This window comes from Pogona vitticeps, chromosome 1 (genome assembly GCF_051106095.1).
Source record: "Pogona vitticeps strain Pit_001003342236 chromosome 1, PviZW2.1, whole genome shotgun sequence".
NCBI classification, from domain to species: Eukaryota; Metazoa; Chordata; class Lepidosauria; order Squamata; family Agamidae; genus Pogona; species Pogona vitticeps.
This window is the reverse complement of record NC_135783.1, coordinates 203287720-203312743: the sequence shown is the minus strand read 5'-3', so window position 1 is coordinate 203312743 and position 25024 is coordinate 203287720. Positions and strand designations below refer to the sequence as shown.

The 25024-nt window shown below is 42.3% G+C and overlaps 1 protein-coding gene across 2 annotated transcripts; it reads left to right on the top strand.

The window, feature by feature from the left end:
- On the top strand, positions 1-24158 carry GORASP2 (golgi reassembly stacking protein 2). 2 transcript variants are annotated; one of them, XM_072979898.2, is made up of 10 exons: positions 1-211; positions 10749-10829; positions 12157-12360; positions 13432-13518; positions 14861-14991; positions 16564-16696; positions 16850-16970; positions 19734-19811; positions 20435-20545; positions 23010-24158. In XM_072979898.2, exons 1-10 carry the CDS (start codon positions 149-151, stop codon positions 23387-23389), a joined length of 1389 nt encoding a protein of 462 aa, XP_072835999.2. In that variant the 5' UTR covers positions 1-148; the 3' UTR covers positions 23390-24158. The 2 variants fall into 2 exon arrangements, with proteins under 2 accessions (XP_072835999.2, XP_078250472.1); XM_078394346.1 differs by lacking the exon at positions 19734-19811 and having other exon boundaries at positions 19-211.
- Positions 24159-25024: the final 866 nt, after the last annotated feature.

Here is a 25024-nt window from a genome sequence, read left to right as displayed (position 1 = left end):
TCCCAGCTTCCGGCGCACCGGGCGCGCCGTCCCTGACGGAGTGCCACGTCTCTCGTGTGGCGGCGAGGAGAAGGAGGGGCAGCCGGAGGGGAGCGGGGCGGTTGCGCGCGTGAGGAGCCGCCGCCGCCGCCTCGGCCGGGCCTCAGCCATGGGCTCATCGCAGAGTGTGGAGATCCCCGGCGGGGGCACCGAGGGCTACCACGTCCTGCGAGTAAGACCCCGCCGGAGCCACGTCCACGGCCGGAGGGCAGGCGGGAGGGAGGCTCGGTGCGCGACCCGGGCGAAGGGGGCGGCCTGTCTTTGGGGGGGGGAGGCCAAAAAAAGGCGCCAGAAGGCGGGCGAGGTCTTGAGGCGAGGAAGGTGTAGCGATCGCCTTCCCGTCTCCTCCAGGCAGAGATAGCCGGAGAGTTGCCCTCCACCCGGCGAGGGGAAAAACGGCGAAGGGTTTATTTTGCTGCCTGGAGACACTGGGTGGGTGGCTGGGGCGATGGAGGCGACCGGGGACCTGCCGTTGCACTCGGGAGCCGGTCCATCCTGCCGTGTGAGGCAGACCTGAGCGGGTGAGGAATACCTGAGGGGACGCCCTTCGGGGCGAGCCTCCTGTCAGCGCCGGCCCCTTGTCCCGCCTGGAGGGCGACGGCGTTGGTTCGGCCTCGAAGTGCCTGCCGGCCCTCTGGCTTCGCAGTGAGGGCCCTTTTCCCCCTCCCGTCCTTCCCGACGGACGGGCCCAGGGTCCCCGAGGCTGGGCCTTCTTTTGCCGCGCGACCCTTTCGGGAGGCGCTTTGTGGAAGTGAGCCCTCCAGGTGCGCAGTTGCTTCTGCCTGGACTGGACCCCCTGCCCCAAGGACGCTTCTGGTGCTTGGAGTTTGCGTGGGTAGCCCCATGTCATGACGAGGAGGAGGAGGATATGGCATAGGATTATCCATTCAGCTTGCAAGCACCAGGAGCACACACGAAGTAGACATTTAAGGCCGTAGAGAAAGCCTGTGGATGAATGCGCAGTGGCCAGAGGACGTCTGGACTGCAAGCTGGGGAGATGCACGTTGCTGGGTCTTCATGTGTGGAAAATGCTTCCTGTACGCCAGATCCTCTGTAGCCTGCCTTCCTCTGCAAAGGGAGGTGCTTGGCCTGTACCATTTTACAACAGCTAGATATGAACTTTCAAAGCATTGTAAACTGACAAGTGTGCCCCATAGTATAATATGGGGAAATGTGCCACTGTTATTAATATTTGTGATTGTTCTTTAATATGTTATCAATGGGTTCTTCTCAAATTAGTCGTTGAAAATAGGTCGATTCTCAATATGATGATCTTTTGACACGTGTCATTTGAGTGTGTCAAAGTGTAATGAATATAATTGCCCTTTTAGTGAACGTTCATAATGTAAAAAGTTTGCTATACTACTTTATATATGAATAACGACATTGAAATACAGTGGACCCTTGACTTACAGACGGCTTGACTTACAGACTTTTTGAGTTACAGACTTCTCTGGCCGCAAAATTTAGGTTTGACTTGCAGACTGAGATTTGACTTACAGACCAGAAAAAAACCAAAATGGAACAAAAACGGCCTGTTACGGGATTAATCGGTTTTCAATGCACTGTAGGTCTATGGAGACTTGACCTACAGACTTTTTGACTTGAGAACCGCCTTCCAATACGGATTAAGTTCTCAAGTCAAGACCCCACTGTACTCATATTACCCCTTTGAGACATCTGAGCAGTTCTCCATACTTTTTAAAACCTTGTTCTACAAGAGCAGGAACCACTGGCTGATTCCAGCTCTGTCAGACTTTTAACAGATGAGAATGTAAATAAATGTTATTAATCATATTTGCAGTACTGCCTCCTGATTTTAATCATTGTCATGTCATTTGTTGCTATGGTTGAATTCAAGAGAGAGAGAAAGTTCCACCTTCAAGGGCTTGGGGCAAAAATATAAAATACATTATTCAAGTCTAATAAATACCAGGTAAACTAATTATACTGCCATTTGTAGCAAATTCAGTTACTTTCTCGAGGCATCTGCTTTGAAGTTAACTCCATGTCGGCTCCTGCCTTGTGAACAGTTATATATACAGTACTGTACCCAGCTTTTTGTGTAATGCATTCATCATCTTTCACACTTTGTACTCCAGAGCTAAACAAAATGTGGCCCCAAATCAGCATAATGTTGCAGAATTTTAAGTTTTAGAAGGGAAACCATAACAAGTGTGGCTTAATGTCTCAGTGTTGTAGAAACAGTAGCCAAAACCCTTTACTTAACATAGATGAAATGATGTAAATCCCAGTGGTGAATTTGCTGCTAGTTAAGAAGTCAATAGTTATACTTCTCATGCTACACGAAGAAATTTTATCCCTGTGTACATAGATGCTTGGTATATTTGTGAGTCAATGTGATGTAGTATGTGGAAGATCCTAGGTTTGTGGTGTTGTTGAGTTTCAAAGCTGTCACACCTCTTACGTTATTCCCTAATGATTATGCCAGGCTGTTTTATGTTGTTACCCAGATTGTATTGCTGTCTGATGAAAAGGAGGGGAAAAAGCTCTGTTACAAGCCTGCTTGTTATGTAACAGAACAACATAATCTCTCCTGTTTTCAGAAGCTAAGCAGAATTGGTCCTTTTTAGTACTTGAATGACAGACCAGCAGGGAATATCAAGGTTCAGTTAGAGCCAGCACGTAATCCTGCCTCAACACCTGGAAAAGGACAGCAGTGGGCTATATGGACCAATGGTTTCATTCAGTCTGAGGTGTTATTGTCTTTCTGATTTGTGGATGTGCAGTCAAACCCATAAAGGAAGCCTGTTTTCAGGTTTCAGTGACTGGTTAACTTGTGCACTGTTAGAGTGCCCATTATCTTGGGCGTCAGTTCTTTATGACCCTGACTGAAATTGCACCATTGCAATAAACTGGAGAAAGTGTCTGTTACTGGAGTTACCGTGTAGTCTGACGTGTAACACACCCAAGTTGCAGTGTTTTTTAATTTTAATGTTGTGTGTAAAGATGTAAAAATTTTCAGAAATGTTGAAGCCCTATAAAATGGCTTTGGGAAAAATCAGGAAGAAAAAAATTTTCTCCCCAATTTTTCAGTTTTTTCCCCAAAGCCATTTTATATGGCCTCAACATTCCTGGAAATTTTACATCTCTAGCTGGAACTGCATCTTTCCTGGGGGTGGGGGGAAACTGAAACATTTAGGGGAAAAACTTTTTTCTCCATTTTTTCCAAAGCCATTTTATATGGCTTCAACATTTCCGGAAATGTTACATCTCTACTGATGTGGGTGGGGTGCACTCTATTGCTGCGAGTATGTTAGAGGCCAGGCACAGTATCACATGATGAGAATGTCATGCTAGACCACTTTTCTTTTTAAAAAACGATATTTATACACATGTGTGGACATTCATTCAGCTGAGTCTTCCCTTTGCAACAAAGCCTGCTTGTGTGCAATAAAATAAATACAGTAAATGTGTTTAAGATGAAAGGCAGAACTCCCTTTTTAACTCCAGCAGAAACTCAGTTGTATACACTCAAGAGACATATTACACAAAGGACAAATTGCTTGGAAAAGTTATTTATTGTGGTGGTTCTTCCACTCCTGCCTCCTCTCTCTCCCGTCCAAATTTTCAGGAGATCCACCACCTCTTTGAGGGGCCACAATAGGCCATGCCCCCTGGAAGAAACATCCTCCACTAGGAAACCACCATCTTCTGTGGCCCTGAATGTTTGGATATGCAGTTTCACTTGCAGGCAAAGCAATTGCACATCAGTACTGTATGTAGAAGTAGAAGAGGAAAGAAAGGAGGTGGCAGTGAGGATAGACATATAGTACATGGTGGTTGGGGGAAGAGCAAGGAGGTGGTGGCAAATGGAGGATGGGGAAAGGGCAAAGACAACTGGTGGGGAAAAGGGTGTTGTCCTCAAGCTGCGTCAAGCTGTGGTGTAAAATGGATAAACCAGAGCAGAAAAAAAAAAACAGATTTGGTGCTGTTTTGAACCACTGTACAGCTTGGTGTCATGTACTACAATAGAAGTTGCTATAGATTTGTTTTTCTGGAGTATCATTTTTGGCCCGTCCATCTGTATGTCTCTTGCTGTCATAGAAATCCTGTGTTACAACCATCCATCTGGGAGGAAGATGCTTTACCTTACAATAATCTGCCTGGTTGCGGTGTGTGCAAATTTTTGATTTATCTGTCTTTTCTTTCCAGCATACTGCAAACTTATTTTGTCTCAGGTCAACAGAGAAAGAATTATCCTTTTTAAATATGTAGCAACAAATGTAGAGGTGGAGTGCTTCCCTCGCTACAGTGGTGCTTGACAACACAGTGGTGCCTCACAAGACGAGCACCCCGTTTAACGACGAAATCACATCACAACAAACTTTTTGCAATCGCAAAAGCGATCACTTTACGATGTTTTAAATGGGGTTTTTTCGCTTTGGGATGATCGGTTCCCTGCTTCGGGAACCGATTCTCTCAAAACGATGATTTTTGGCCAGCTGATCGGCGGTTTCAAAATGGCCGCTGGGTTTAAAAAATGGCTCCCCGCTCTTTCCTGGGACGGATTCCTCGCTGCACGGATAGCGAAAATGGCCGCACTATGGAGGATCTTTGCTGGACGGTGAGTTTCAAGCACATAGGAACGCATTAATCAGGTTTTTATGCGTTTCTGTGGGCTTTTTTATTTCGCATTATGACGTTTTCATTCTACAGCGATTTCGCTGGAATGAATTAACGTCGTAATGCGAGGCACCACTGCATTGTCCTTGGCATTTCTGTATAGGAATGCAGAAGCTCAAATGTGGAATTAATTGCATGTTTGTACAGCTGAAACAAAGCTGGGGAATTGTGAGATGTGTAGCTGAGGGAACTAATATTCTTTTACAATCAGTTGTTCCAGAATTTATGGGAGGGCTGCTTTCTAAAGATAGGATTAGAGTAACATCTAATTGTGGCCTGAGAAAGTTAGGGTCCTTTCTTGGATTCAGACTTGGGAACCATCAAGTTTTTCCTAACATTATATCAACTACTTTAAAATGGATTATGCTTGAATATTGTTCTACAGGTACACCTGTTTTAAGATACTTAAGAGCACCTCCCATCTGTTTTACAGTATATATACCATCATCCTGTTGTCCCTTGAGCAAGTTGTGGATACTGATAAAAGACTGTGTCATAGAGTATTGAATTACGGCATTTCTTTACTCTTTAAATTGGATTATGAAGTACTCTGAAATTATGAAATATTTCAGTTATAATAGTTAGAAATCAGCTGGCTGGATGACTCAGTGGGTTAAGTACAGTGGTGCCTCGCATTACGATGTTAATTCGTTCCAGCGAAATCGCTGTAGAACGAAAACATTGTAAAGCTATTTTTAAAAGCCCATAGGAACGCATTAAAACCTGATTAATGCGTTCCTATGGGCTTGAAACTCACCATCCAGCGAAGATCCTCCATAGTGCGGCCATTTTCGCTGCCCGTGGAGTGAGGAATCTGTCCCAGAAAACAGCGGGTGGCCATTTTTTTTACCCGGTGGCCATTTTGAAACCGCCAATCAGCTGTGTGAAAATCTTCGTTTTGCGATAATCGGTTAGCGAAGCAGGTGACCGATCGTCGCAAAGTGAAAAAAACCCATAGAAAACATCGTTTTGCGATCGCTTTTGCGATCGCAAAAACTTCTTCGTTATGCGATTTCTTTGTTAAACGAAGCACTCGTCTTGCGAGGCACCACTGTATCTGGCTACGGAGCCAGAGGTTGGGAATTCGATTCACCAATATACTTCCAGGGAGAAGAGCCAACCTACATAGCCATGGACACACTGCGTAGTCTCCAAGTGCTCCTCAAAAAACAGGCATGGTCAACTATTTCTGAGTGCTGTATTCTTAGAAAACCCTGGAAAAGGGTCACCATAAGTCAAATTGACTTGATGGCACATTATTATTATTAATTAAAATCAGTCTACAGTATTTGTGTGATACTTAGCTGTCCTCAAATTATTTGCATGTCAATTCTCTACATCTTGAGAAGATTAGGAAGAAGTACAGGAAGATAAGAGTTTTTTAAAAATATCTGCTTTCTCCTCACCTGATCTGTTACGGCAAGGCTAGAATGAATGGTTATAGAATAACCAGAAACAATTGACTGCCTGTACTTGGAGAAAAATTAACTGTTCAGTATAGGTGATTTATTTTCTTGTAACTATTAGATCAATTCACTTGCAAAGCCTTTTCTCCTGAAAAATTGGTTGTTCTTGAAGCTGTTCAATGGAATTCCATAGTATTTAATTTGAAAATAAATCAGGCATCACGATCAATTTTAATAGAGCTAACTGAAGGATTGCCTTTCATGTGCATAGGATACTGGGACATTTTATTGCATTAAGTCTGTAACTTCAGCATTTTACAGCTGATAAACTGGTTGCCACTTCAGCAGGCCTTCCTGTAAAAGTCCTTTTAAATTTTTTTCTCTTTTGTAGTGCATTCAACGTCCAGCTACTTGCATTGAGGTTTTATAAAGTTGGAAATCTAGATGCTTGCCAGTACAGTGGTGCCTCGCTTAGCGATGTTAATTCGTTCCAAAAACATCGCTGCTAAGCGATTTCATCGCTAAGTGAAACGCGGTTTCCCATTGAAATGCATTGAAAACCGGATAATCCGTTCCAATAGGAACGAATTGCTGTCCTTAAGCGAAAATTGCCATAGGAAACATTGCTAAGCGAAACGCGGTTCCCCAATTGAAATGCATTGAAACCTATTCAATGCATCTCAATGGGGGAAAAATACAACAACAAATTAAAAAAGAGTCAGACCAAAGTCAAATTTGGTTAACAAAGGGTTTATTAAGTGCACTTTATGATTTTAAACATTTTAAACAGTAAACTTTAACTTTATAAATAACAGAAAAACATTTAAAAAACAGCAAACATGAGGCCGTTTAAACCATCGTTAAGCGAAACAGGGGACCCAAAACTTAATCGCTATGTGAAGCATTGTCCCAACCATCGCTAAGCAAAAATCGCCCATAGGGACCATCGCTAAACGAAGCACAAAAACACTCCGAAAAAGTTGTCGCTAAGCGATTTCATCGCTAAACGGAGCGCCCGTTAAGTGAGGCACCACTGTAATTATGCAAAGCTCTAGTCCTGATGTATGAATTGTTCTCTCCTTTGAGAAAATGCATGTAGGGTTTATAGATAAGTCTAGATGTGAGCTGCTAGAGCAGTGGTTCTTAACCTTTTTGAAAGAAACGCCCCCTTGAGCCATTGAGGAAGTTATCATCGCCCCCCCTCCCCGCGGTGATGATATCTTATTTATTTATTTATTTATTTACTTACTTACTTACTTACTTACTTACTTACTTACTTACTTACTTACTTACTTACTTACTTACTTACTTACTTACTTACTTACTTATTTAAGACACTTAAATCCAATGACCCCTGAAAACAAAATTCAATTCCAAGAAAATGAAATGCCCCCAAAAGTAACATTTAATGATTTAGTTGCAAGCGAATTTTAAGACGCAAAAAGAAATATAAAAAGGGCATAAAAACAAACCGCAATGCAGAAACGAAAAATTTCAAGATGAAAACTCTGAAACTAAATTAAGATTGGAGGAAGATATATATTCGTGCACATTGTATAAAGGCTGCAGCCATCTTCACAGGTTTGGCTTGCTCCAGCACCCCCCTACCGCCCCCCTTCTGCTCCAGCGCCCCCACGCCGCCCCTTTTCGTTCTAACGCCCCCCTGAAAAATGAAATCGCCCCCTGGGGGGCATTATCGCCCACGTTAAGAACCACTGTGCTAGAGTGCTTCTTGTAACCTGATGCAAGCACCAGGACAGATAATGTGGGAAATGTTCCAGGACTAGGACAGTCTGGTTCACTTTGTTTTCTGTTGACTAGACAATGTTAAAGTCAAAACAAAGCAGCCCAGAGTTTTCCTCCCAATCTGTAGTTTTTTCCTCTGTCGCTGGGGTTCCTACTTCTTTGGAATTGAATGCCTTCCCATTTGTTCAGGTGGTGTGATTTCTTGATTGTATGTGGAGGGATTTGTAGCAATCATTTTTCAGGCTCTTCCCGCTGGCCACAGCAGCCACGAAAGAGCCAGGGCAGCGGGAGAACTGGCTGCCACCTGAATCCTCTCCTCCCCACACCCGGTGTTTGTGTCTGCCTTCATTTTCCCTTCCGGTTCCCTCCTCTCCTCTCTGTGCTGACCATAACCTTTGAAATCTAGTTGTCTTTATCGTTCAAGAGCCCCACGCTGTGCTGCATCTCCTCTTCCATCATCCTATACTACACCAAATACAAAAAATATTGCATTCAGTGTGAATTCAAGTACTACAAACATGAAGTATAAAGAGGTTAGCCTTCTATGCTGACGCCTGTGCGTTTGACTGAGTGAAATTATGCTGGGAATAGAGATGGGCACAAATTGCCAGTTTGGTGGTTCATGTTGGTTCGTTTTGTGGCTGCGCAGGTGTTCGGTGCTTCAAAGCCCTGCTTTCCCCAGCGGGCACCCACTCAGAAGCAGGAGCCTGACTTCCCTACCTCACTTTCTCCAGGCGCTGCATCTGAATGGGTGCCCACTAGAGGAGGTGAGGCCTTGAAGCACAAACATCTGTTCAGTTGCTAAACAAACCAGCATGGACTACTGATTTGGAGGTTCGTGCCTGTCACTAGCTGGGAAACCTGACTTCCCAGGTGTGCCTTCACTGTGGATCCATTCACATTGTCCCCCACTATGTAGTAGTGCCCTAATTTCTTAGACCTGATTTATGTGAACCTGGCAACACTTCTTTTTCATCATAATTAACTAAGGAATGGTTGCAAACATATGTGTGTGTTTAGAGAGATAAATGACTGTGTGAACTTGTTCATGCTTAATAGAACACAAGGAAAAAATAGATTTCAGTTATCTGATATCAAGAACTATCATGCCCACATGTTTCTTCCTCTTGTGTGCTTTTGCTCAAGAGTTAAGTAGTTCCTTAGTCTACTGTTATATCTGAACTACAGCTTGATTAGAATCCTAACATGCAAATTAGTTTGGGCTTCAATGCCTCTTTAACTCTTGTGCATGCCTGAAACATAATATGTGCAACAGGTTAAAGAAGTACATGAAGGTCACAAAATTGCCTTTTCTTTGGTGCAGTTTGGGTGTTGCTTTGGCAGACAAATGATTTTGACAACTTACAACATTCCAGTGGCAAAGCAAGGTGTATCACTAGTCACAGAGTGCTTGTTTGAGCTTCGCCTTATAGGCAGTGTCTTTTAAAATGCCTGCCAAAAATACTGTCACTTATTAAATTTCTGCCTGTAGATACTATTCCTGAAAGGTTCCTACAAGGTTCCTACAAGGTTCCTGTGAGTGTGCCTAGGCAGAAAGGCACACTCGTGGATTGGTGGCCTAAAATGAAGTAGTGAACCGTGGCATAAATGCAGTCAGATTTGGACTTGAGCCTGTATTGTTATTGTGTTCTGATGGGAAACTGAATAAAGAACTTTAAATTTTTGTAAGTTGTTTTGTAAGATATGTTTTTTTGTACAGTGGTACCTCGCTTGATGACGATAATCCGTTCCAGCAAAATCGCTGTAGAACGAAATTGTCGTCAAGTGAAAGTAAAAAACCCATTAGAATGCATTAAAAACTGGTTAATGTGTTCTAATGGGTGAAATACCTCACCGTCCAGCGAAGATCCTCCATAGGGCGGCCATTTTCTGGTGCCTGTAATGCGAGGAATCCATCCTTAACACAGCGGGGAGCCATTTTGAATCCCGACGATCAACTGTTTTCTGATCGTCATTAAGCAAAAAATCGGTTCCCGAAGCAGGGAACTGATCATCATCAAGCTTTTTTTCCCTATGTAAACATCGTTTTGAGATTGCAAAAGTGATCGCAAAAATATCATCATGAAGCGATTTCGTCGTGGAGCGGGGTGATTGTTAGGCGGGGCACTACTGTAATTGGTAGTGAGGATATGCTAACTTGAACATCTGGCTTCAGTGTGATTGATCAGATATAGTAAGATTAATTGGACATCAGTGTACACTGAGAATAGGAAGCCGCAATTTGGTGGGATTTGATAGCCACTCATTGTCTCTAGAGCAGCAAGTTTGGGTTTGTGTCAACCTCCTCCCTTGCAACAAAGCTTGTACATTTGAACTGACTGGGAAGAGAGTTTATAAGGCAGTGGTCCCCAACCTTTTCCCAACTGCAGGCCAGTTGGGAGGGCATGGTATGCTCATGAGGGGGTGGAGCATGCTGGCGTGCACGCGTGTGGTGGCATTCGCAGGGGCTGGAGATCTGTGTTCATGGCCCAGTTCTGCCTAGGCCACTGGTTCTTAACCTTGGGTTACTCAGGAGTTTTGGACTGCAACTCCCAGAAGCCTTCACCATCAGCCGTCCTGACTGGGGTTTCTGGGAGCTGCAGTTCAAAAGCATCCGAGTAACAAAGGTTAAGAACCACTGGCCTAGGCCATGGACTGCTGCCGGGTTGCAGACTGGGGGTTGGGGACCCCTGTTATAAGTGGAAGAATGGTTGACATGTTTATCTGTAGCAAATTCTCAGTACAGTATCTATACCAGTAAGATTCAGCCTGCTCTTATTTTGAGATTGGCACCTTCTGTGTTCATGTTGTTGCTGCTGGCTCTTAAAACACAGGATTTTTTCCCATAGTAAACTGATAGCTTGCATGTATTGCCTTCCTGATTTTTTTATTGTGTATTCATTTGTGCAGGTGCAAGAAAACTCACCAGGACATAGAGCTGGGTTGGAACCATTCTTTGATTTTATTGTTTCTATTAACAGTTCAAGACTGGTAAGTTAATTTTGGAATTAAATGGTAGATGGTTGATTTTGAGGTCTCTCTGAGAGTCCAAATTCAAATTTAATTGTGTTGCTTGATATATAGATATAGTTGCTGGTGTGATCTAGAATGCTGTAACAATGTGAACCTAGATTTAGACTCATGATAGGTCAAAAGGAAGATCAGATTTAAGGATGGGAAAGTGGGACAAATTAAGTGAGCTGATAGGTGAAGTATTTGGATATCACAAGAAAATAATCATTTAAACAAGCCAAACTTCACAAACAAAAAACGGGGGTACAGGTTATGATTTTAAGAGACTAACAAATCATTTGTGACTGACTAGCAGGCCACAGTTTGCAAGCAGAGGCACCCTGTGAAATGTTAGCCAAAAAAAAAAGCCAAAAGAAAAAAACTGTGGCTTCTTGTGACATACAAATACAGTCAATAGCTCTGAATGGGCTTTTTTGTCCTTCTGGAGGAGGAATTGCAGAACGGAAGCACCTATACAGTACTCCTGTTTTCCTATTTGTGTGAAAGATGCCTGAAGAACCTTGGGCATATAAGAAGCAGAATATTGATCCAAATTGGCAGAGGAAAATCTGTGCCAGCAGGACAAGGCTGCATGATAACCCAGATATGGATTCAGATGTGAAATCATATCTTTCTCCTTTGCAAAAATTAAGTTTCATCATGTAGGATGTAAAGAATGCACATAACAGGTGGAAAAACTGGTTGGATCAATATTAAGTAGATTACAATTAATTCCCATCAAAAGATTTGTCTTATTGACATCATTGGGACCTCAGTTCAGCTAACTTCATCTAGATCTAATCAAGTATTTTATGGACAACTTTTCTTTCATTATGTCTGGGTCACACTTGGAATATGTCTATGACAGTCAGAATTTATAAGCATAAAAAGTTTAGCTCATAAGGTCGTCAAAGTGAAAGTGCTTCAAAGATTGTAACTTTTTTTCCCCATGAGAACATAGAAGAAGAATACGTATATGACAAACTTCTGATTCCAGATTACTTCAATAGTAAAGCAGGCAAAGATAATCCAGCAAGTATTTGGCACGAGTATAATTCTTCTAGTGCTGCAGAATACCTCCAGTTGCACAAATGTGCTGTTTGGTTTCATTATACTGTGCCATCACCTTAGTCGGCACATTATCTGATAAGTAGGGGTTCTTACGCCTTATCAGTCTCAACTGCTTGTCTGTGAAGAACCCAGTTCAAAGCTCATCCCTACTCCATGTTTTTTCTATAAGGTGTTTTGAAATGCTCTTCACAAGGTTAAATGAAGTCTGTAAATTATTCCTTTATCCTTTTCCTAGAATAAAGACAATGACACTCTCAAGGATTTGTTGAAGGCAAATGTGGAAAAGCCTGTGAAGATGCTAGTATATAGCAGCAAAACTCTGGAGCTCCGAGAGACCTCAGTAACTCCCAGCAACATGTGGGGTGGGCAAGGCCTCCTGGGGGTCAGCATTCGCTTCTGCAGTTTTGATGGGGCCAATGAGAACGTCTGGCATGTGCTGGTAAGACAGATATCAGTCACTACAAAACAAAGCTGGGTCCTCAGATCCCTTGATGTCATTTACACATGCCTGGTTGTGGAAAGCACTGCACTCAGAGCAATTCATTGAAAATTGTTGGTCCACCGTTCCATGCAGTTATCACCTATTCCATTAATTGGCATAGGGAATAACTTCTCTGTGAGTTCTACCCACTTCCTTTATCTCACTTTCTTCCCTGAGAACAATTCTGGATCAGTAAAACCAGAAAGTTTTCATTTTACAATTCAGCATATTTCCAGACCCAGCAAACACTCTGTGTGCTGAAATGGGTTTAATTTGTGGTTCTGGTGGATAAAAGCTGTTGTGGAGAAGCTGCAGGTAGCACCTAACAGAGCAGTTTATGTGCTATTACTCTTTGTAGGATTTTCCATGCACCCACCTGCGTAGTAATTTGTACTTTTGGATGTGTTTTTTGTGTGCTTACAATCTTAGCTGCTCCTCTATATTGGGGTAAATTCTTGTACATTGTGTGTAGAGATGTAAAATTTCAAAAAATTAAAAAATTCCAGTGTATCCAGAAAAATGTTTTCCAGAAATTTTCTTTTCTTTTTTTTTTCTTGGAAAAAACGGGAGGGGGGACTTCTTTCTGGAAAAAAAATGGAAATTTTTGGAAATTTTGTGCCTCAGGTTGTGTGTATTGTTAGAGAAACCTTTGAAAAATATCTACCAGTAGTTTTGGTTAATTCAGTGAGAAATTCAGCTTTTATCTGGTGCAGCTCTGTGATGTCTAATGAAATATGTTTTTAAAAAAATCTGTCAAGGTAACAGTACAGATGTTCAGCCTTTTTTTCACCTTCCTATGGGCAAGTGTGTATTACTAACTTGCAAGTTAAAAGCTCTGAAGGACTTACAAGTGAAAGATGAATGGAGAAAAGGAGAAGGGAATAGAGGAGAGGGAAAGGAAAGAAAAGACACAGAGAAACATGGATATATGGTAAAGGTTCTTTTGAACCAAAGGCAGGCACTGTCTTCTGTATTTTTTCTGACTGAGTTAAAACTTCATTATGTTCCATTTTTTTGTTTTAAAACTAGGAAGTTGAACCGAATTCTCCTGCTGCACTTGCTGGTCTTAGACCTTACAGTGACTACATTATTGGTGCAGACACTGTCATGAATGAGGTAAATGTCTGTTTCAGTGATTAAAGAACAAAGGCTATTTTAATTGAAAGGCATATTGCTGTTCCAGGGTGGCACTTGTAGAGTTCTATTTTAGAATAGATAGAAATAAATAGGAATTCCTATTTATAGATAGAAATAGAATTAAATAGAAATACAGTGGTGCCTCGCAAGACGATGTTAATCCGTTCCGTGGAAATCGCCGTCTCACGAAAACATCATCTTGTGAAACCAAATTTCCCATAGGAATGCATTGAAAATTAATTAATGTGTTCCCAGGGGAAAAAATTTTTTAAAGGGACTTAAGGGGTAGGGAGCTGGGGAAGCACCATGGGAGGACTGGCGGGGGATCCCCTTGCCATGATTGCCGGCTTTGGAGATCCCCTGCCAGTCCTCTGATGGTGCAGGAAAAGCCTCCGAAGTGCTCTAAAGCCGGTGGTTTCAGGGCACCCCCGCCAGGGGTCTGATGGTGCAGGAGAAGCCATCAGAACCCTGGCAAGGGTGCCCTGAAACCACATGCCCCAACTTTGGGGGTCCCCTGGGGCTTACCTTGCACCATGGGAGGACTCGCACGGGTCCCTCTTCACAGCAATCGGCGTTTGCAGAGGTTTGTCTGAAACCATTTTTAAAGTTCCCTCCTCTTTCTCCAGCCTTCAGCAAGCCTCGGAAGGGAAAAAGAGGGGGTAAAGTGCTCTAAAGCGGGCGCGGGTGGTCGTAGAGCGAAAAAGCCCCATTGGAACCATCATTCCAAAAAAACCATCGTAAAGCGATTTCGTCATCAAGCGGGGTAACTGTCTAGCGAGGCACCACTTTAAATAGGAATACATACAGAAAGATCAGGACCACACTCACCAGAAAGACCTCTGTTAACGACCGTCAAGGGCCCATGACAATGGGTGGAGAAGGACTGCAAAAGTGGAATTATCCCTCACCCCCCCCCCCGTGCTTTATCCTTCTAACGATACTATTCAGACCAAGGGGAAGTGCAACCAAGGTGGAGGATATATCAGGGGTCTCCCACCAACTCTCCTGAGACTGAACAAGCTACTTGGATGAGTAGCAAAAAGTTTCAACATAATAAGAAAGAAGTCCAGTTGCCATGACTCAGCTTCCAGATAACCTAACCTGGAGGATTGAGAATCTTCACTGATACATTATCTGAAGAGCTAGTGCTTTGTGATTTCACAGCATTCAGAATCTAATTTTATTTTGTCTGCAATTAGTGCTCAGTTCTAAACTTCAGAAGCATCAAATACTGTTTTTGGATGATAATAGATCTGGCGTATTGAGGTGCCAGCTTGGGTGTCTGTCATATGAGTCCACTAAAATATTCTTTTTTCTGTAGTCTGAAGACTTGTTCTCCCTTATTGAAACACATGAAAGCAAGCCATTAAAACTTTATGTATATAACACGGATACTGATAATTGTCGGGAAGTGGTTATCACACCAAACTCTGCATGGGGTGGAGAAGGAAGGTAAGATGATTTTCTGTCTAAGTTTAATATTTATAGGGCTTTTCTGCCTGGTACTATTTCTAGATATGTCCCACATATAAACAAATTGTGCTGATGGAGTGGCTGGGTGCCAGTTGATCAGCTGTCTATCCTGGAAGACTGTTGAATATCCCAACTTTGTTTTACTCAGCTAGCCACCTATGTTAGCATTAACTTCATCAGTATTTAGGGAAAGTCTCCTGGATTCATTTAGGGCAGGGTTTTGAAAAAGATGGACATTTGGAATGTTAAAAAGTGAAAGGGAGCCTTGCAACTTACTTAAAAGGTGAATTGCAGGTCTCTGGGGTTTCCTAGACCAGCAATATCTTGCCTTTTGCTATTTGGCCAAGAGCTGAGGGTTACACCTGACCCACCACTGATTGAGGGGAATATGGAAGGATTTAGATTATTTTAAAGTAACCAACTATATTGTAGCATCAGGTTTCTCTAGGATATACAGTGATGCCTCACAAGACAAAAATAATTTATTCCCCAAGTTGTTTCGTATTGCGAAAATTTAGTCTTGCGAAGCGCGCTTTCCCATAGGAATGCATTGAAATGTAATTAATGTGTTCCTATTTGTCTTGTGAAGCACGGCCATAGAAAAATTTGTTTTGTGAGTCACCAAAAAAATCGCAAAGCGCTTTTGTCTTGTGAGTTTTTCGTTGCGCAAGGCATTCGTCTTGCGAGGCATCACTGTATTGTTCACTATAAGTCTTCATCCTGTATGATAAAATGTGTTATGAGCTTTGTACTGTGTAAAATAATGGTGCACTGGAAAGACAGAGGATTAAAAATCTTGCTGCCTTTTTTCCTCTTCGTTTTTTGACTTAAAAAGTGATGGCATAAAGTCACTGATTAAAACATGCTAAGATCTGTTCTTTTTTGCCCCTCACAATGCATTGACATGTTTATGCAATTGTAATTGCGTAACAGCAACTGAAATTTATATTTTATGCAAATATAATTCTGTAACCGTGATTGAAATAGTCAGTGGGCTGCATCTCTCTCAAGTGTTTTGCCTGTCAGGTAATCATAGACTACAGTATATTGAGTTCTACTTTAGATTACCTGAGTAAACTGTGTTCTTCAATCTGAATCTGTTCATGCCTGAAATGACATTTTGGATGCCTTCCTCCAGATTCCCCTGCTGAAATGAAGCAAGAGTAGTGGGAGACACAGGCCCAACACTAAAAAGGCATCGCATTCTAGAATGCTGTTGAGCCGTCACCAAACTTGAAAAGCGTTAGGTCAAGAATTTTTATACTCTTTCAGTCTGACCTCTGCCTTGTTTCTCTCAGAGGTTTTTAATAGCTTTACTATTTTTTTAATTTTTTTTTAAAAGCTGCTTTGGAAACTCAGGTTCAGAAACTCTGGGACAGAAGCTTTCAAAATAAGGCTTTTCTTTGCATGGCAATGTTCTTGGTCTGTGTTGGCTTTATAACTGAAGCACAGCTATAGTTGCCATACAAATTCTGTGTAACATACTTCCCGAAAGGCAACTAAATTTCTGGGGCTGTAGTTAATTTCCTTTGATGTTTGTGTTTTTTAAAGCTTAGGTTGTGGGATTGGATATGGATACTTGCATCGAATACCTACGCGTCCTTTTGAAGAGGGGAAGAAGATCTCTCTCCCGGGACAGTTGGCTAATACTCCTGTTAGCCCACTCAAAGATGGCTTTACAGAGGTAAGTGATTGTGTGTTGTTGTTAACTTTTGCCGGGGTCATGACATGTATGTATGTATGTATGTTGTGCTAGATGGTTACTGATCATTTTCTTCCCTTGTGATGAATTCCACGGCGGTAGCCTTTCTTCAACGTGCCCTCTTTCTCTAATTAGGTCCAGCTCTCTTCGGTTAACCCCCCAGCTTCACTACCCCCTGGAACAACGGGAACAGAACAGGCCCTGGCTGGGCTTTCCATTAGCTCAACACCTGCTGTCCCTAATATGCTCAACACAGGTTTGCCTTTTCATGTAATCCTCTTATTGGTCAGCAGAAGACTAAGTGAAAAAGTACTTTTCCTCTGTTTTTTAAAAAATATATCATTAGGGGAGTGGGTAAAAGACAGGGCCCTGATATTACAAAGTGAGGTGTTGGCGGGGATGTACAGGCCCAGGGCTTGTGGCATCATCCTCTTTTTTAACAATGGCTGGAGTGACTGGGGTGAGTGGAAGTCCAAGGACAGGAGTGGACCGCCTCAGGTATTCCTTCCTGCCACAGTCCCCTGAGCCCCCAGCAGTGTGTAGAGGGAGGAGGGACCTTCAGGAATGCCATAGGGTGTGTGTGTGCAGGGAGTCGAAGCTGGAAGAAGGAATGGGGAAGGTGGGCAGGCATTGTCATGAGTGCGAGTGTCTGTCTACTACGGCAGGGCATCTGTAAGCCCAAGTCAGTGTGACAGCATTGTAGAGATGTTAATGGGGAGCTAGTACCTTTAAAATGACTTAAAACTTAAGCCTTTAAAAAAATCACATGGTGAATCTTGTCCTCCCCATCCCCCACTGCTTTTTATTCTAAAACTACAACATGAACTGCAGTATATTCTTACAAGGGACATCTGCAACAAACTGTTGCACTGTGGAGTGCTGCCCTACCCAGTCTTCCACTTAGTCATATCCTCCCCCTCCATCCACAAATCCATTCCTGCTTCTATCCAGTTTTTTGTTGTCTCCTCTTCCCACCCACTCCTAAGCAGGGTTGATATTTTGGCTATATCAGCCTTGGCGTTTCCCTCTTTGGGAAAAAGAGATAATTCTCTATTTTATCCCAAATCAGATAACTGTAAAGTGTTTTAAAGTGATCAAAATCAGAAGTAAACAGGGTGGCTTGTGGCACAAACAGTGGGGTGTAGTCCAAAATCTGCTAGTATCAGTCAAAATGCCTTATCGGTATCAAAGCAAAAAGTGTGCTGCTTATATACCACTCCGTAGCACTTCAAGCACTCTCTGGGCGGTTTACAAGTTAATTATGCAGGCTGCAGATCCCCCCCCCCCCCAAGCGAGCTGGGTACTCATTTTACTGACCTCGGAAGGATAGAAGGCTGAGTCAACCTTGAGCCAGCTACCTGGAATTGAACCCCAGGTCATGAGCACAGTTTTGGCTGCAGGACAGCGGTTTAAACACTGCGCTACGAGGCCAACATAAATACAGGTGCTGGAGAAGAAGAAACTGAAACCTCTTAAGCAAATATAGAGGAGGAAGTTAATCACAAAAACAATATTTGCGTATAGAAATAATATAGGATGCTTTGGCCTAGCAGTTAGAAACAAAACAAGAGAGTGACTAATAGAATTTTTGAAGCCAGTGGTTTGTTTAGCACAAGCACATGTTTCAGGCAACCTAAGATAATTGTTCACATGGACGTGAGTAATTAGCCAAAATTGAAATCAAATAGACTGTGTAATTGGAAGCAGAAGCTGGAGAAGCTCCAATTTCTCTGCAAAAAAAAAGACCAAGAGCAGACTGTAGGTACTGACCTTGAACTGCAAATATAATAAATTGTAATAAAGTGGATAAATAACAGTAAAGCAATTTAATACAGTGCTGCCCTGCTTAACGATTACCTCGTTAAACAACGAATCCACTTGATGAGAAGGTTTTTGCGATCACAAAATGATGTTTTAATGGGAAAAATTCACTTTACGATGATCGGTTCCCTGCTTCAATCAGAAAACAGCTGGCAGTTGCAAAATGGCTGCCCTCAGTGCAAAATGGCTCCCCGCTGTTTTCAGGACTTAATTTTCGCTGTACAGGCACCAGAAAATGGCGGCCTTATGGAGGATCTTCGCTGGACAATTAGGTATTTAGCCCATTGGAACACATTAACTGGTTTTTAATGTGTTTCAATGGGTTTTTCCCCCCGCTTGATGATGATTTCGCTCTACAGCGATTTCGCTGGAATGGATAAACGTTGTCAAGCGAGGCACCACTGTATCAAAATATAATTTGTATAACATTCTTGAAGAATTTAAAAATTATATGAATAATGCATTTACCTTAAACAGTTCAGTCAACTGCAGACTGAAGAATTTTGGGTTATAACCAGAAATATTTTCAGGGAAGAATGTAAAAAGACCAAAAGAAAAACCTTAATGGATGTCTGATGAAACAAAATAGTTAATGAGAGAGGAAGGGGGGGAAGGTGTCAGAAGGATCATAATTTCAAATGCAGCTTTTTAGTGCATATAGGAAGAAGGAGAAGTGTCATAATAATCATTGCAAAGAAGTAGAGATAACCAAAAAAGATAAAACAAGCGATCTCTTCCATAAGACCCAAAGAAAACTTAAAAGTTCTGGGATGCTGAAAGATCAGTGGGGAGAATATTTATCAGATCACAATAAAATATAGAGAAGATGGAATCAGTATACAGAAGAACTACAAGTGCTGTCAGTGGTCACCTTCATAGCTAAAAAATAATAATAGTGAAGAATGTGAATTGGTTAGAGAAAGGTGAGGAGTTATTTTGTAAAAGTAATTTTAGTTTTTAATAACACCCCCCCCCAGAAAAAAAATAGATGCAGAAAGGGGTTCGTGCCTTATGGATGAAGGGTTCCTGGTGTAGTCTTCAGCAGCTTCAACTAGTATAGTCAGAGAGGAACCTTGATTTGAGAAGCCTGTGGAATGGTTGCCAGTCAGGGTAATTGTATTAGGCTTAAAGGATTGAATGTTTAGCTGGCATGTTCAGAGTGGCATGTGAAGCAAAGATTGGCATGCTTTTTCCTTAGGTGTTCCTACAGTACCATTACTGTCTGCCCAAGCAAGTCAGGCTCTTCCTCCGGGTAACACAGCACCTACATTGCCAGGTAACTGCTTGAATGAGAAGCCATAAAAATGCCAGAAATTGAATTTTTAAAGGGATGTATGTACAGTATGTGGTTTCCCCCCACCAGGAGAAGTGGAGTATGAAACTTTTGTTGCTCAGTGTGTAAGTACTTCAGATGTGTGCTTGCGTGTTACATAGCAACCAGTTTTGTCAATGTTCTAATGACAAAGGAAACCTAGATAATTATTTTTCCAATTTGATATCTTCCTGTAATACAGTTTTAAATGTTGTGTGCTTGATGTCTTAAGCTGGAGATAAATTGATTCTAATTAGTGTTGGCCACACATACCATATTTCTAATGAGAAATGTCAACCTAACAAATGGTTTTAATTATGTTCAAATAAATCTGTAGCTGCCTTTTTAAGTTACTGAGAAATGTAAAATCATAACTTAATATTAAAAAGGAATGATATATGTTTATAAAAAGTCCAGATCCATCAGGAATAATATGTGCTGAAAGTGTTAAGATCAGGGCACAGTCTTTTTAATCACAAGTGAAACTGCTGTATAAACATTGGCTTAGTTTTCTGGATTTGCTCTGTTTTTCACACACTTCAATGCCCGTAGGTCAACTGCTTTTTCATTTCTGTTGCCTGTTCTAGGTTTGATGCCTTTACCCACTGGACTTCCTAATCTGAGTAATATCCCAAATCTGAATTTACCTGCCCCACACTTGATTCCTGGTTCTGGATTAGCAGACATTGGGCATCCTGGTAGGTTTCTATAGATTTCTATATGGGCTTCTGATAAACTAGATCTACCAGATACAGTTCTGTGATTTCTGTCTAGTTTTTGTCATGATTTGAAAAACACAGTGATTGAATAGTACATGTATTTCTGACAGTAACATAACTTAGTGTTATGACACATAATAGGAAATACATCTATCGCTTTGTGTGTGCCAGGAGCACAACAATAAATAAAGCAAGCAAGCAGGATATGGCACTTGACCTAGAACTCAGCTTCCCGAGACTTTGAGCTTTGGGAGAGTATATTTCTAGTATTTATGCTTGAAAGTGCAGTTGGTTAGATCCAGGGTGTTCCTTCTGGAAATTTGAGTGACAGACTTCCAGAGCAAGCAGCTTCTAGGAAGAGCCACACTCTTCCTCCCTTAAGTCAGCAAGGGTGCGCTTACCTGGCTGCCACGCCACCCAGTTTGCCTTGCCAAATCCACTGGAGTTTCACTTCACACCAAAGTGCCAGGAAACTCGCAACATGGTTTAATGCAAAATACCGGTTAGAGACTGCAGATGGGCTTCAAAAGGAACCGTGCGCTTCCCCGCATGCCTTATTATAAAGAGTTAATGCAGTCCTTGCTATCCTTGCAGTTCTGAAACAGGTAAGGGAGGCTATCTGCAGCACATCTGTTGCCCATGTTTGTGCCAGAAGAAACGAGGGGAGAGGAGGTTTTACTAATTCTTCTGCCCCATGCGGTGCCCCATACTTGAGTGCGAAACTATGGTTTTTGTATTTGGTGCTCAGTCATAGAGGAATGAAGAGTAGTGCACCATACAATATAGCTCCAGGTGGAAACTAGTGGTCCAAAAAAGAGAGGAAAGATCCAGGTAAATAGGAGAGCTATTAAAATTGGACTAAATGAAGACTTCCCTTGTATACATGCAAATAAATAAGTTCCTTATTCCTTTTTTACTGGAGGTTGTTAATTTTATCATGGCTATAGTGAATCTTAGCAGTTCTAAACAGTGTTCGTGAGTTGTTTTCTAATTCATTTCCACCTTTTTCCAGCCAAGATATATCCTTCTCTCTCCTGTGTTTGTGCAAATTTATCAATTTAGCTGATTATCTAAATACCCGTAATACCAATGACATCTGTAATATATTTCAGCAGAGGTACAAATTGCTTGCTTTCTAATCATTCTCTTGAGTCCTTTGGGAGCAGATGCTGGATGAGATCCAGAAAGCTGTGGACACCAGGAAAAAAACGCTATTAGCACATCTCTTTGCATCTTTGTTAGCACTTATTAGCTTACTCATTTGTACCATGTGAATTGCAGAAGAGAGTGAGACATGATCCAGAGTGAGAGAAATACCTCCTCTTCATGGTTGGAGGATTCTAACCAGAGGGGTCTGCAGTGGGCAAAGAGTTGCAAAAGCTGGTTTTCACATGTGGGCATGGCTCCAATTGTCGATTCTCTTTCTAGCAGCACTTGGATAACTGGTTGTTAGAAGACATCACCATCCCTGTGTCGTGTAGCTTTACAGTCGCAGAGTTTAGTAAAGTGTCTAGAGAGTTGAAGGGACATGGTGGCGCTGCGGGTTAAACCGCAGAAGCCTCTGTGCTGTAAGGTCTATACATCTGCAGCTGTAAGATCGAATCCACGTGACGGAGTGAGCGCCCGTCGCTTGTCCCAGCTCCCGCCAACCTAGCGGTTTGAAAGCATGCAAATGCAAGTAGATCAATAGGGACCACTTTGGTGGGAAGGTAACAGCGTTCCGTGTCTAAATCGCACTGGCCATGTGACCACGGAAGATTGTCTTTGGACAAACGCTGGCTCTATGGCTTGGAAACGGGGATGAGCACCGGCGCCTAGAGTCGAACACGACTGGACAAAAATTGTCAATTATTGTTAGAAAGTTGACAGATGAGCCCAAGGCCTTTTTCTCCCTGTCTGGACAGCATCGCCTCCTCTTCCTGCTGCTGCAATTCTGTCAACAGAAGCTGACCAGACTGACTGTGGCCTCTTACTTGAGTTCTTGCCGCAGGAGAGCACCTTCCAATGTACAGGAGGGCAACAGGCTACCTTAAGAGAGACAGGACAGGACTGTGTGGCATGTCCTGAACTGTCCTCTGGCACCTTGCCACTGTTCCCCCCCCCCCCCCATCTGTATTCTGAAGCAGCTGCTTGACACGAGCTGTGAATGGGAAACATCCAGGTTCATGGTTCACATGAATGTCTCATGTGGGCCCTTCTTTGTGCCTGTGCGTGTACACACCGCCCCACTCTCCCCTCCCCCCACAGCATGGAGGACGTTTGTACAGTGTTGGTTTAAAGCTATGACATGCTTAAAACCCAGTAATGGGCAACATGTACACAGGTATTTATCACAGTTTATGGACTGGAATTACTCAGCTAAAGGAAAAAAATGATGGTTAGATAGATACACAAGAGTCTGCTTTAAATGTGATGCATTTGTTTTCCCTTCTCATATTCTTAGGTTTGCCACCGCTCCCTTCCTTGCCTCCAATAAATCTCTCTGGAATTCCAAATCTGTCACCGGAATTCCTTGCACAGTTTCCCTTGGTCCCTGAGGTGTCCACCCTGCCTACAGATCTGCTCTCCTCCGGTCCTCAGATGGGGAGCCTCCCTGCCAAGCCTGCCGCTACTGTAAATGTGGAACAAACCTCTTCATTCAACCTGGATAGTGCAGCTGTTCCTGCTCCCACTACTGCTCTTTCTGCGACTGCTACAACGTCAACTTCCAGTACTCCTGCTGTTAACATATCTAGTCCTGAAGATAGAGGAGATGGATCAACCACATTCAATGAGAAAACCACATTGTTGGTCACAGATACAGCTGTTTCTGAATCATCATAACTTCAACTGAATGATTGAATTGGGCTTGATATATTTATTCAGCTGTGGGGTAAATATGAAAAAATACAAACTACCATGGGTTTCATGATAGTTTGTGTTTTGCTGTTAGGATTGCTGTAAATATACTGAGGGTGACTTAAGAGCCTGGGATTTTTTACTGCAGGCTTGGTTTGGGTTAGGGAAAAGAGGACAAAGTGCTTATATTTAAAGCAAACAAGTAAAAGCAAAATCAAACATCAAGGTAGAGTATGTAGACTTCAGCTGCCACAATAAGGTATTTTTTTAAATTTAGCCTGACTTCAGTAAGCCTCCGTGCTTGTTTGCTTACTTTCTTCCCTCAACAAGAAGCAGTTCATGCTTTTGGCACTCAAAAACCATCTTTCTTGGCAGGACAACTCAAATGTTCGTGATGCCTTCTGTAGGAGTAAAAAGCGTTTACTTTGTCCACGTTGTACATTTTAGCTCTATAAAAACCTTCAAATGAATGTGTTTTATTAAACATTTCAGACTGTCATTTTAAAATCTACCTATAAGCAGATTGTTCTGTTTAGCTTCAGCGTGCCCTTACCTGGATTTAACCACTGCTGATTTGCATATAAGCCCATTCATAAGCCTGAAAGCATTTTGAAGAAACCAGAAAAAAGTGGGGGGGGGGGACTGTTAATGTTGGTTGCAGCTCAGGAGCAAGAGAGGGAAACTTCAGACTTTTTTTGTAAAACAAGTTGTATGGAGAGAGCTTACATAACGGCAATAAATTGTGAGAATTTTATCTTGTGACGTAAAGTGAGCACTTTATTAAACTGGGGCACAGACAATTGTCCAAATGTAGCAAAATTCATTTTCCGAAGCAAACCATTTGAGTGTATTATGTTTCATTTGGTCCTCATGTTTTGTAAAATCAGACGTATCGTCTCTTAAAACATGGTCAGTGGAGCTACAGATCAGCAAATTTTAGCCAAGTATAGTAGTAGCCAACATTTCGAGCTGTAAAATCCAGGCCTCCTACGATGATGCTCTACCTCCTATGTGAAGATATTTAGAATTGCAACCTTAGATTGCTTGCCAGCATTCTGACAAGTGGTATCCGACTTACAGTGAGTGACCCTAATGGGGTTTTCAAGGCATGTGAGATATTTAAGGGGTGGTTGTAGCAGTGCCACCATCATCCCTTCACCCATGAATTTCCCTGGCTAAACAGGGATGTGAACCTGTTCTCCCAAGTCTATCCGTAACACCACACTGTAACCACAGGCGGCAAGAAGCGATTTCCTTTATTGTATGCAAAGTAAACCAGCTTTCTTGTTTTTCAGATAAATGTTAGAAATGTGTACCTTACAAAGGGATGGGTTGGCAGCTGTGAACTGGAAGACAGACAGGGTTTATAGACTTTTAGAAACCCAGCATGCCTGGGGGCAACTACAAGTGGAGACCAGTAAGCTAAATGTTCTTTCTCTGCTCTTTTTGTCATAGGATTCTTGACTGTTTCAGTGGAGAAAAATATATATAAAATTCTCACCCTGCCAAATTGAGACACCGGCTTTCATGAGCATCCAACATGGGATGAGTAACAAACTCTTTTGTCCTTGTCTGCAGAGACCATGTATTGTGAAGGCTGGCTAGCTCTGCAGTGGAGGA